At 37.0% G+C, this 14,319-nt stretch overlaps 1 protein-coding gene across 1 annotated transcript in view; it reads left to right on the plus strand.

Moving 5' to 3' along the window:
• ARHGAP10 (Rho GTPase activating protein 10) overlaps positions 1-14,319 on the plus strand; it is a 483,946-nt gene that overhangs the window by 182,002 nt on the left and 287,625 nt on the right. The window contains exon 9 of the mRNA XM_007953807.1: positions 5,618-5,719. Within this exon, the coding sequence (XP_007951998.1) occupies positions 5,618-5,719 (102 nt within the window). The remainder of the gene's footprint in view (positions 1-5,617; positions 5,720-14,319) is intronic.

Genomic DNA, 14,319 nt, shown 5'->3' on the forward strand with positions numbered 1-14,319 from the left:
TAGTGCCTAAGGCACTTGACTGCTAACCAGAAGGCTGGTGGTTCAAACCCACCAGCCACTCCTCGGAAGGAAGATGGGGCAATCTACTTTCGTAGTGATACTGCCTCGGAAACCCAAGGAGGGGTTGCTATGAGTCGGGTCCGACTTGACGGCACATAACAACAACAACAGCAACAACAACACTGAATTACTCTTCAGAGTTGTCTTCCAGGCCTAGCTCTGTTCTTACCTCCTTTTGAATCTCTTTCACCTTCCCAGATGACCTTATCACTTATTCCCAGGTGTCTCCACAGCACTTTTTTGATGGTAGTCGCTCATCAGATGCTGATTTAATTTAGTTACATTTCTTCCATTTTTGTATTAATACACTTATGAGTGTTTATTGTGTATAATGTGAGTGGCCCTATAATGTAACTATGGATTATACATTGGCTGGCCTTTCAGAAGTTAGCAGCTCTGTGGGGAGACTGTCAAAAAAGCAATAAAAATTTACTGTGAAAAGTGCTATAATAGGGGTCAGCATAGGTGCTTGCTAATGTACCTTGCCATGGAAGTTTCCAGAAGGCTTGGTTCTTCCTGGTTTGCATCCCAATTTTGCTTCTAAACTATCTATATAATTTAAGACACATTAGTTAGGGCTGCAAAGCCTTAGTTTCCTTGCCTGTAAAATGGGTTTAATAAGGCCTACTTCAAAGGTTACTGAGAAAATTAAATGAATTTGATAATGTACTTCAAGTGTCTAGTATAGGGCCTGACATATATAATTGTAATTCTTTTATCTCATTTACGACTTGCTGTATATTAGCTCACCAGATAAGAATTGTTCATGTTTGGCATCCATTCTTTGCATACATGCTGGAGTGACGTTGTCAAAGCACTGTGGTTTAGGACCTACCCTTCTAGCCAGGTAGTAGTGGTAAGGTGATAGATCAGATGACTTTGGAGCAACTGTGTAGAAACCTAGGGTGACACTTTCTCAGTGTTGGTGCAGCTATAGTCATAGGCTTTCTCGTTCTCTTCCTCTAACAGACGTCTCCTGGGCACCTCTAGATGTCGACTCAGGTGCTTGATGCCATGGGGATAGAAGCTGGATTCTCATCTTTGGAGAAGTTTAAGGAGCTTAAAGTGTAGGAGGTGGAGAGTAAATAAGGAGATTGAAGTATCATGTAGGAATAGATGGTACGTGATGTGGGAGTTAAGGGAGGGTGCTATGTCCCTCATTGGAGAGGTGAGGAAGTACTTCATAGAAGAGTGGTATTTGATCTGGGCTAGATAACAACAGGAATTGCAGAACTGTGGTTAGCTTCTGATATATACCAAAAACCAGATGCACTGCTGTCGAGTCGAGTCGGATCTGACTCATAACAACCCCTCTTTGGGTTTCCGAGGCAGTATCACTATGGAAGTAGATTGCCCAGCCTTCCTTCCGAAGGGGGACTGGTGGGTTTGAACTGCCAGCCTTCTGATTATCAGTCAAATGCCTTAGGGACTACATCACCAGAGCTCCCTCTGATATATAGGATTGCTTTTATAAAAGTGCTCCTGTTGATTATATTACATTTAGTATGAGTGATGTTTCACCTATGTAGGGTATTACTTTTCATCCTTTTATTTTAATAAAAAGGAGGAAGGAGGTGAAATCTTTAAAAGAATTAACATTTTTCTCTACAGCTGTTGTTGTGGTTCTTGCTGTTCAATCAATTTAAAATCATGGTGAACCCCGTGTGTGCACAGTAGAACTGGTCCATCAGGATTTAAATGACCTTTTGGAAGCAGATCACCAGGCCTGCCTTCTGAGGTGCCTCTGGGTTTGAACCACCAACCTTTGGGCTAGTAGTTGAGCTCTTAATTCTTTATGCCACTCCTTCTCTAGAACTAGTTATGCTTTATTATTTAGTGTTTATAGTTTGGAAATAAGCCTTTTCTTCATTCTAGAATATTTGTAAAACACAGAAAATTAAAAAAAAAAAAAAATGGTAACTTAAAAAAATTCACCCCTCCTTCAAAAGACCAAAAAACAAAGAGCTGAGACCAAAAATTCCCCTAATATCGTATAGAAAAAAAGGCAAATCATGAAGTTTTATAAATTCTTACATGTTTTTTATCCATTTTTCTGTGGAAAAATTAACATATGCTTTTAGCAAAAAAGTGATTAATAAAGAATGTTGGCTGTGTTAAGAATGTTTACTTCTTTTCTTATTTGTTGATTACAATTTCTCCTAGTTTGTTTTTCTTTTAGTTTATTTGTTGTGTATTTTTGATATCTAGAGGTTCCTCTGGTTTCTAGTTATTTTTTGTTTTGAATGAAGGCCCTCCCCTACTCTGAATTCTGATGAAAATACTCTCTTTTTTATGATTTCATTTTTCACTGTGACTCTTTCAAGCCATCTGGAATTAATTTTGATATGAGATGAGGTTCTTTTTTTATTTCCAAGTATTTAACTAATTTTACTAGCACCATTGGTTTTCCAAACATTTTTTAACCTGGTGATTTGTGATGATACCCATACATTTTCCTTTTTTTATTTTTTTCACTCCTCATAGTATTTAACAAAACTGATTTTAATTATGATTCTTAAGGAGCTCTGGTGGTGTAGTGGATAAGACATCTGACTGCTAACCAGAAGGTCAGTGGTTCAAACCCACCAGCTGCTCTGTGGAAGGAAGATGGGCTGATCTACTTCTGCAAAGATTTACAGCCTGAGAAACCCAATGTGGGTCGCTTTGAGTTTTAGATTTACTAATTCTACCACTTGTACAATGTATGTCTTATTTGACATTATATTGCTTTGAGTAATAGCTGCTCTTTACAGGTTTTTTTTTTTTTTTTACATTTGTGGTTTTTATAATACATTGCACATCTGTAAGCCATATTTAACCTGTCAATTTTGTTTGGCTTACTCATGCTGCTAAAATCATATATCTGTATGATTTTCAAAATCATTGGCAAAAATCTGCTGGAGCAGTTATGGCTGCTTATGGGATGTGGGCTATTTGGTTTACCAGTGCCTTCTCCTCTCGTTATGTTTCATTCTGAGCCTACTTTACTCATTTATATTATTGCCTCCACCACTGAAGTTTGTAATGTCTGTTTCATAAGACATATTTTCACTTAGTTTTTAACTTGATTCCTGATGGAACTTTTTGGCTTGTGTTGCTCAGTTTATGAATATATATGAAAAAAAATGCTCCATTCTTTATTGAATGCTACTTGAACTTAGTCTCCTTAAAATAGTGTATTATTACAGCACAAGAAATTATATGAACATAAAGAACAGGATAATAATCTATAATGAAATTAAGGAGAAATGCAGAAAGAAGAATGATTTAAGTCTTAATATTCAAAAACAAAGCACAGCAGCATTTGTATAATACCAGACCATGTATGAACAAATGCATTTCTACCCTAATTGGTGGGTGGGATGTTGTTTCTGGGCTAAATTCTTTCTTCAAAATGCCTTGGTATCGCTGTTTTCTTTCATTCCCAGCTTTGCCCACATGTTAATTTACATACCCTACTATTGCTGAGTTTGCTGGGTGTTTTGACTGCTGATTTCAGCAGCAACGCTGCTTTCTTTGTACCGTTGTTTGATTCATGTGAAATCAAATGAGTGGGTAAATATATTTTCCTGGAAAATACTAGTCTATAAAGATAGTGAACCTTTTTTTACTGTGGTATCTTGCTTTGCAGCCATCTTGTGGTACATGCACAGCCATGACTTCTTTTCCTGTTGTAAGACCCAAGAAACTGTTGCTCAGAGAATGCTGTGTAACACTGGGGTGAAGGCACACAGTCATGCAGTTAATAAGTGGCCAGAGTAGAACATGGTTGTTCTGAAACTAATCCAATGATCATTCCATAATATCAACATTTTAAAATAGTGGAGACTTTGAGATAATGGGCTTATGCTTGTTTTAGTCTATTTTCTGTTAGTAGTTAAATTATTTTATAAAGAACATAAAAATGAAAAGCAGAAAATATAGTAACCATATAACATTAATATTTTAGACTTCTAAAAGTACTTAAACTTACAAAGCTTAGCTCGTAAAGAAAATTAAAGTACTCTGGCAAAGGGGTTAAAAGTCTGGCAAAGGGCTTAAAATAAAACTGTCAGTTTTTAAAATTCCTTTTCTATAAATAGGTGAACCATAGGTTTCTGAGTGGTACAAATGGTTTAACGCTTGAAAGGCTGGTGGTTGGAACCCACCGAGGGGCGTCTTGGAAGAAAGGTCTGGGGGATGTGCTTTTGAAAGGTTAATAGCTATGAAAAGCCTATGGAGCGTTCTGCACATGGGGTGGTCATGAGTCCAAATCAACTTGACAGACGCTAACAACAGCACATAGGATCATAGAATTGAATCTAAGAATGAGTTTGTACAAATTTTAAATCTTTTTGATGAGAAAACTGAGATCCTGTGATGTCGAATGGATTTTTCAAAGTTATGTAGCTAGTTGGTTATTAAACTTGGAGTAGAAATGGGAAAAAACTCCAGTTCCTACGTTTCTTGGCTCCATCAATGTTAAAGTTAATTGGAGGTCTTGGCAGAGGACATGTTATCTTAGGTACCTAAAAACAACAGTTTTCATCCCATGTGCTGAAAAGTAAAAATAAATGCAAAGAAGTAGGGTTAAAGTGCTTTATTTAATCTCTGCTTAATTGGAAAAAAATCATACCAGAAAAGACTGAGATAGTTCCTTATTTTTGCTTTATAAAATAGAAGTCGGAAAACAGGGAAGAGAATGTTCCTTTGCAGGAGGTGGTGGGTAGTTAGGGAGAATTTGATTGAAGCTAATGGAAACATTTTGACAGCATGTGACTATAGTATGCTCTCATTGGTGCTCAGAAATGTTTATTGAATCTACTCGGTTGGCAAGCAGCTTTATGGGAGATCCGTTTATCTTCTGGCATTTGAAAATTTGGTTACTTCGTTTTCTCAAAAAGCTTTTATATGGAAAAGAAAGTGAAAGCTAGTTCTAAACCTGAGCAATGTTTGTAATGTAAACCAAAGAGTCAATACAAATATATCAGTATTATTTTAGGCCCTATTGACCTATTGATACGTTTTCCAAATAGTATTATAAATCACTGGTAAAATATGACCATTAGGGAAGATCTTTCCCAAGATGTTTTTCCAACTATGATAATTATTATTTTTCTATCTAGAGCAGAAATTATTACTCAATTTTAAATGAATTCTCTTGCTATGTATGCCAGAATCGGCAGTGAGTTTGCTTTTTTTAGCTTTATGTTCTGCTTATTATATTTCCTTTTTTTTTGTATGTGAGGGAGACTGACATAGCATTAATTCTTAACACTGATAAGAATAAAAAGTTGAGAAATACCATATGCTTGGATAAAAAGCCCTTTAAAGGAAAAAAAAAAAAAAAAAAAGAAAAGATAAGTGATCCTTCAATTCTAACGCTGTCTTAATGATTAATAAATAGAGGCCTGGGTACAGATATATTTTTTCAGATAACTTCATCCACTCAGTGGTACTTTGTTTTATTTTCAGATATTTTTCATATTTTGAACCTCCCAGTGGATTAACTGTTGATGCATGTTTTTTATTTTTCCCTCAGCTTAAAAATAGTTGTCTCTGTTTTTATGATTTGTAGGAAGAAAAAAAGAAGTTTGACAAAGAGACAGAAAAGAACTATAGCCTAATTGATAAACATTTGAATTTATCGGCAAAAAAGAAAGATTCACATTTACAAGAGGTATGGATCCTTTTCATTTTATTTTTTTCCATTTGTTTCTAAAATTTAATAACCACTGCCTATCTTTTTTTTCTAGAGTGTGATTTTCCTTAGAAACTTTCCATCTAGGATAACATAGATATGGGAAAAATGAACAAGTATTGCCATAAATTAAGAAAAAAGACTTCTGTGGAACAAGACATAAAACTATTACTAGTGATTAATTCAATATTCATGCATATTAGTAAAAGTTTTAATTCTAAAGATTTTTTTTTTTTTTTTTTTACCAGAACAGTAATTTCAACCAGCATTACTGAAGAACAGATACATTATTTTTGGGAATAGATCTATTAATTGGCTTTCAGGATTTCATGAAAAAATGAATTGAATTTAATAAGCTCATATGTCATTTTGGTTTTATGTGAAGACACCATTAATTTTATTTAAGACTGAGGATTCAGGAAGTTCAGCTTCATTGAAAAGAAATTGCTTGATTTACTTGTGTTAATGGACTCATTAATTTTTTTGGGGGGGGGCAATATATTAGGAGAAAGAAATTGATGTTCTCTCTCATTTTCTCTTTCTTTTCTAAATTCTTTGCCACTTTTTATTCAATCCATCGCACACTTGAGTAGATGCCCATTTGTTTAAAATCTGGAATATATGCTGTCATTGAAAATAATGCTGTATGCAGTTGTTAGGGACTTAGGGCAACCCACAAATGTGTGATTTTTTTTTAATCATTAATTTATTTTTAAGCACATAAAGAATCTAGGTTAGAACCTCTGGTGCTGTAGTGTTTAAAGCATTCAGCTGCTAATCAAACGGTTGGTGGTTTGAACTCACCAACTGCTCTGTGGGAGAAAAATGAGGCAGTTGGCTTCCATAGAGATTGCAGAACTTGGAAATCCTATGGGGCAGTTCTACTCTGTCCTGTAGGATCACTATGAGTTGGAATCGACTTGATGGCAGTGGGTTTTGGGTTAAGGAATCTGAATATAAGGTACTACTATTTAAAAAAACGAACAAAAAAACCCAACCAAACTCACTGCCCACTGCCATCAAGTTGATTCTGACTCACAGAAACCCCTGTTGGATTCCTGAGGCTATAAATCTTTGTGGAAGTAGATTGCCCCATCTTCCTTCTGTGGAGCAGCTGGTGGGTTTGAACTGCTGACCTTCTGGTTAGCAGCCAAATGCCTTATCTACTATGTCACCAGATATTCTTAAGGTACTAGTATAATTCACACTTATTGTAGCATCATCAAAATGATGCTAAGAGCATTGACTCTAGTATAAACCTGAGTGTATTTAAATGTCAAATATTTAATTATAAATCATAAGTGTATGTATCTATGTATTTTTGTTGTGACCTTATCCACATGTCCCATTTTGTTTTAGCTCTAATACCTTTGACTGACATTTGGATGACACTTAACAATTTATAAAAGAGAAAGGTGCTTTTATACCACTTACTCCTCACCACAATACTGTAGTAGATAGAGCTCCATTCTCTCCTTGTTCTCTACTATGTAGAAAACCATGCGATTGTTACATATACTCCCTTGTCCTCCACCCTCTGCTTTTTTTTTTTTTCTTCTTTTTATTATAACCTGGGTGAAAGTTTACCTAGTAAATTGGTCTTCTCTTCAACAATTCATGTACATTTTGATTTGTGACATTGATTGTAATTCCCACAGTGTAACAGTAGTCTTCCCACTTCCTCCCTATATTTACTATTTCCATTTCTCTCTTTCCTATTCCTTCCTGTCCTCTGAGCTTTATCCATGAGCAGATGCTGCCCTTTTGAGTTTGTACGATTGGTTGTTTTAAGGAGTGTGTACCTTCCCTGGTGTTATTGTTCATCTTATAGCCTTGTCTGTTATTTGTCTGAAAGTTGAGCCATGGAGTGAGTTAGGTTCCAGGCCTGAATGGTACCTAATGGCCATGGTCTAAGAGGTTCTGCCAGTCCGTATCAGACCAGTAAACCTGGTCTTTTCCTTATCACATCTGCTAGTTGCTTTTATGGGTCCTCACTCTTTATGCCAGCAGTTTTCTGACTCTGTTCTCTTCTTATATGTATTATAAGGGATCCTGGAGAGAATTTCCGCCCTCGGTTAATTTCCATCTCCACTTTACTGTCTAATTAGGTATTTCATTGTATATGTTGCTCAGGCAAAATCCTTGGCCTTTCTCTCATATATTAAATCCAGTCCATCAGCCTATGTCTTCTTTACCTTAAGAATCTACCTAGAATATGTCCCTTATCATGACCTCCATCACTACCACCCTGGTCCAACACACTAACCATATCTGTAATGTGGATTACTAAAAGGACCTCCTAACTGGTCTCCCTCTTTCCACCATTGTATTTCTATAGTTTATTTTCTGCGCAGTAACCAGTGATCCTTCCTGTCATTCCTCTTCTCCAAATTCCCCTAATGACTACCTCTAGAGCTCTACAGGTTCTATATGATCTGTGCCTATCCTGACCCTCACCTCCATCCACACTGGCTGTCTTGATCTGGCTGGACTGGGACAAGCACAGTGTTTGCTCAGGGACTTTGCATGTGTTTTTCCTTTTGCCAAGTATGTTTTCTGCTCAGATCGATATGCCTCGCTCCTTCAGATACTTCAGGTCTCTATTCAAGGGGCACCTTGTTAAAGAAGTTTTCCATCTTATTTAGAAGATCTCCTCTAGTCTACTTTATTTCTTTTTCATGCTCTTAAACACAGTTTGACATACTATGTTGGTTGTTCTTCCACTGGTGAGTAAGCTCCTTAATAGCAATGCCTTGTTGTATTCAGTACTCTAACCTCAATGCCTGGAGTAGTTCCTGTCATGAAATAGGTGCTCAGTAAATATTTACTGAATGAACAAGCGTGAAGCTGTTTAGACAATAAACCAGACTTTGGCAATTTCAGCAGTCCCCAAAGATGACTAAACTCCAGGTCAGAAATTTGAGAAGAGATCCTAAAGATGAATAACTTCAGTTTCATTTTAATTGGATATTTTTTTCCTGATTTGTTCTGGTTGCTCTTCACATGCAGGCAAACTCTCACTTAAAGCAGTCTTCCATTCTAAGCATGAAGGGCTGAAAAACGTGAGGGGTGCCTCTTAAAGTGTAGAAGTTAGATTGAGATCCTAATTACTTTGCCAGTGTTTAATATATTGCTAATCTTTAGTGAATTGAGTTGAGGTGCTTAACGGTTTAATAAAGGTTGTTGAAAGTGATAATGAACAGAAACTTGTATAATCCATTCTGTCTTCTTGTTTCAAATGAAATTAACTGGAGAAACATTGTGGCAGAATCCAGACTGAGTATTTCAGTGATTCTGTTAGATCTGTATTTATGAGACAAAATTGCTTCTATCCACATCTCTAAATTCTCTTTAATACTTGTACTGCAACAAATACTGGATATTTGAGAAAATTCCATTTCTGTGGATTTTAAGGTGTGTTTTTCCTTCCTGAGTAGTTAAATGATAGTATTTTAACATAAAAATGATTAGAGAATTATGTCCTCTGAATGACTTTGTGTGATGCTAATCTACTCTTATTATATGTATTACAGCAAGAAATGGCCAGGAATTAGATGATTATAAAATTTAAATCATATATTTGTTAAAGATAACTGACTCCTGCTTGGTGTAATAAAAAGCGTAGTGATTACTTTTAGACTCAAGCCAGGCTGTAGGAAATCATCTGTGCCCCTAGATATAGTTTGGATGTCCACAATATTGTTGTAAGAAAGGAGTTACCATTAACACCAAGGATTCTGGGAATTTAATCATGTAGCTCATGGCATAGCACTTCTGGACACCCTAAAACATTAAGGCCACCACTCATCCGTCAGTGTGTTGTACTGTCCTGGCTTGTGTGCTGCTGTGAGACTGGAGGCTATGCCATTAGTATTTCAAATACCATCAGGGTCACCCATGGTGCACAGGTTTCAGCAGAACTAAAACAGACTTGGAAGAAGGAAGAGGCTGTTAACTTCTCAAAGAACTGAGAGCCTTATGAATAGCAGTGAAACACTGTCTGATATATTACTGGAAAACTTTATGAATAGCCCTGAAACATTGTCCAATATAGTGCCAGAAGATGAGCCTCTCAGGTAGGAAGGCACTCAAAATAGAACTGGGGAAGAGCAGCCTCCGCAAAGTAGAGTTGACCTTAATGACTAGGATGGAGTAAAGCTTTTGGGACCTCCATTTGCTGATGGAGCATGACTCAAAATAGGAAGAAATAGCTGCTAACAACTATTAATAATTGGAACATGGAAAAGTATGAAGTATGAATCTAGAAAAGGTGGAAGTTGTCAAAAATGGAATGGAACACATAAAGATGAATATCCTAGGCATTAGTGAGCTGAAATGGACTGGTTTTGGCCATTTTGAATCAGATGATCATATGATCTACCATGTTGGGAATGACAAATTGAAGAGGAATTCATTGTCACAAAAAATGTTTCAAGATATATCCTGAAATACAGTGCTGTCAATGATAGGGTAATATCCATGCATCTACAAGGAAGACCAGTTAATGCTATTATATTCAAATTTACATACCAATCACCAAAGCCAAAGATGAGGAAATTGAAGATTTTCATCAACGTCTGCAATCTGAAATTTACCAGATATGCAATCAAGAAGTGTTGATTATTACTGGTGATTGGAATGCGAAAGTTGGAAACAAAGAAGAATCACTAGTAGTTGGAAAACATGGCCATAGTGATAGACATGACGCTGGAGAGCTCATGATAGAATTTTGCAAGACCAATAGCTTATTAATTGCAAATACCTTTTTTTTTTTTTCAACAACATACATGGGTGGTGTACATGTGGACATCACCAGATGGGATACACAGGAATCAGATCAACTACATCTGTAGAAAGAGGCAATGGAGAAGCTCAATATCTCGAGCCAAAACAAGGCCAGGGGCTTACTATGGAATAGATCATCAACTCTTATATTCAAGTTCCAGGTGAAGTGGAAAACAATGAAAACAAGTCCACAAGAGCTAAAATATGACCTTGAATATATCCCACTCGAATTTGGAGACCATCTGAAGAATACATTTGACACATTGAACACCAGTGACCAAAAACCAGAGGAATTGTGGGATGACTTCAAGAACATCATCCATGAAGAAAGCAAAAGGTCATTAAAAAGACAGGAGAGAAAGAAAAGACCAAAATGGATGCTGGAAGAGACTCTGAAACTTGCTCTTGAATGCAGAGTACCTGAGCAAATGGAAGAAAGGATAAGATAAAAGAGCTGAATAGAAGGTTTCAAAGAGCAACTCGAGAAGACAAAGTCAATTATTATAATGTAATGTGCAAAGACCTGTAGTTAGAAAACTAAAGGCAAGAACACGTTTGGCATTTCTAAAACTGAAAGAATTCAAGCATCAAGTTGCAATATTGAAAGATTCTATGGGCAAAATGTTGACTGATGCAGGAAACATCCAGGGAATATGGAAGGAAAACACAGAGTTACTGTACCAAAAAGAATTGATCAATGTTCATCTATTTCAGGAGGTTGCATATGATCAAGAATCAATGGTATTGAAGGAAGAAGTCAAAGCTGCACTGGAGGAATTGGTGAAAAACAAAGGCTTCAGGAATTGACAAAATACCCATTTCAACAAATGATTGACAGAATACCCATTTCAACAAATGATGTGCCCACTTGTCTATGTCAGGAAATTTCAAAGAGAGCTACCTGGCCAACTGACTGGAAGAGATGCATATTTGTACCTATTTCAAGGAAAGGTGATCCCACAGAATATGGAAATTATTGAACAGTATCATTAATCTCACAACTAAATTAATTATCAAACAGTAGCATTAATATCACAACCAAAATCTTGCTGAAGATAATTAAAAACTGGTTGCAGCAGTATATTGACAGGGAACTTCCAGAAATGCAAGCTGGTTTCAGAAGATGTGGATTGAGGGATATCATTGCTGATGTCAAATGGATCTTGGCTGAAAGCATAAAATACCAGAAAATAGTTTACTTGTGTTTCATTGACTATGCAAAAGCATTCGACTGTGTGGATCATATCAAATTATGGATTGCATTGAGAAGAATGGGAATTCAGAACACTTGATTGTGCTCATGAGAAACCTGTACATAGACCAGAAAGCTGTTGTTTAAACAGAACAAGGGGATACTACATGGTTTTAAATCTTGAAGGAGTGCATCAGGGTTGTATCCTTTCACTATACTTATTCAATCTGTATGCTGAGCAAATAATCCAAGAAGCTGGAGTATATGAAGAAGAATGTGATATCAAGATTGGAGGAAGACTCATTAACCACCTGCTATATGCAGATGACACAACCTTGCTTGCTGAAAGTGAAGATGACTTGAAGCACTTACTGATAAAGATTAAAGACTACGGTCTGCAGTATGGATTACACCTCAACATAAAGAAAATGAAAATCCCCACAATTGGACTAATAAGCAGTATCACGATAAATGGAGAAAAGATTAAAGTTGTCAAAGATTTCATATTACTTTGTTCCACAATGAACACCAATGGAAGCAGTAGTCAAGAAATCAAGATGTCGTATTGCACTGGACAGAGCTGTTGCAAAAGACCTCTTTAGTGCTGAAGAGCAAAGATGACTCTTTGAAGACTAAGGTGTGCCTAACCCAAGCCTTGGTATTTTTAATCATGTCATGTGCATGTGAAAGCTGAACAATGAATAAGGAAGACCAAAGAAGAGTTGATGCTTTTGAGTTGTGGTGTTGGCTAAGAATGCTGCAAGTACTATGGACTGCCAGAAGAATAAACAGATCTGTCCTGGAAGAAGTACAACCAGAATGCTCCTTGGAAGCGAGAATGGCTAGACTTTGTGTCATTTTCTTTAGTCATGTTGTCAGAAGGGACCATTCCCTGGAGAAATATGTCATTCTTGGTAAAGTGAAGGGTCAGTGCAAAAAGGAAAGACCCTCAAGGAGATAGATTGACACAGTTGCTCAGGGATAGCAGAGTTTGTGAGGCTGCCATAGAACCAGGCAGTGTTTCATTCTGTTGTATGTAGGGTCACTATGAGTCAGAGTCGACTGGATGGCACCTAACAACAACAACAACAACAACAACAACAACAATGACAGAACATTAGGGACTGGTGCTGGAGTTTGATTCTCAATGTGAGGTTAATTGCAGTAACAAGAACAACCAAGAGGATCACCTAAGGGACAAATATGACATGATAATTAAGACTTTGATAACTTAACAGATGTTGATGAGGATATGGAGAAATTGGAATCCTCATGAATTGCTGGTGGGAGTATAAGATGGTGCAGAAGCTACAACACTTGGCAGTTCCTTAAAAGTTAAACATAGACTTACCTTACCATGTTGTTATGTGCTTTTGAGTCAGACCCGACTCATAGCAACCTCTCCTTGGGTTTCCGAGGCGGTATCACTAGGGAAGTAGATTGCTCAGCCTTCCTTCCAAGGAGTGGCTGGTGGGTTTGAACCGCCATCCTTCTGGTTAGCAGTCAAGTGCTTGAGGCACTATGCTACTCTTACCATATGATCCAGCTATTCCACTCTAGGTGTTCACCCAGGAGACTTGAAAGCATGGACTCCAGCAGATGCCTGTACACTAGGGTTCATTATAGCATTATTCACCTTAGTCAAAAGCTTGAAATCACCCATAAGCAGATGAATGGATAAACAAAAGTGATATATGCATAAAATGGAATATTATTCAGTGTTAATTCATTGCCTTTGAGTTGATTCTGACTCATAGTGACTGCTTTGGAAGTAGATCACCCTGTCTTCCTTCTGTGGACCGGCTCGTGGGTTCAAACCACTTACTATTTGGTCAGTAGCCAAATGCCTTATCCACTAAGCCACCAGAGCTCAATTTTGATACATGCTACGACATGAAGAAACCTTGAGATTGCTATGATGAGTGAAATAAGTCAAACATAAAAGGATAAATATTAATAATCCCATTTCTATGAAATATCTAGAATAGGTAAATGTATAGTGTTACAAGTTTGTAAGTACTTTGGGGGGGAGAGGGAATGGGAGCTATTACTGAAGGGGTCTTGAATATCTGAGTGGGGTGGTGGAAAACTTTTAGAAATGGAGAGTGGTGATGATAACACAACATATGATTGTAATGAAATGTCACTAAATAGTACACTAATTGTTAAGAGGGCAAACTTTTTGTTGTGTTTATTTTACCACAATGTTGTTGTTGTTGTTGTTGTTATGTGCCGTTGAGTTGGCCCCGACTCATAGCGACCCCTCCTTGGGTTTCTGAGGCAGTATCACTACGGAAATAGGATTGCCCAACCTTCCTGTGACCCTAGTGTAATTTTTTTGCAGGGCTTTTCTTAGTAAGCATAAAATGATGAAATCATCCCTAATTCATCATGTCTTCATTTTATTAAATACTCCTCAAAATGGCATTGTTTTTGATGAGACTTGCTGCCTGTTAACTGCTAGTGGCTGAATTGTCAAACTAGTTCATTATTGTTGTTGTTTTGTGCTGTGGAGTTGGACCTGACTCATAGCGACCCCTCCTTGGGTTTCCAAGGCAGTATCACTGCGGAAGTAGATTGCCCAACCTGGGAGTCGGACCCA

Source organism: Orycteropus afer, unplaced genomic scaffold, assembly GCF_000298275.1.
Source record: "Orycteropus afer afer isolate SDZICR_OR568_19922 unplaced genomic scaffold, OryAfe1.0 scaffold00415, whole genome shotgun sequence".
NCBI classification, from domain to species: Eukaryota; Metazoa; Chordata; class Mammalia; order Tubulidentata; family Orycteropodidae; genus Orycteropus; species Orycteropus afer.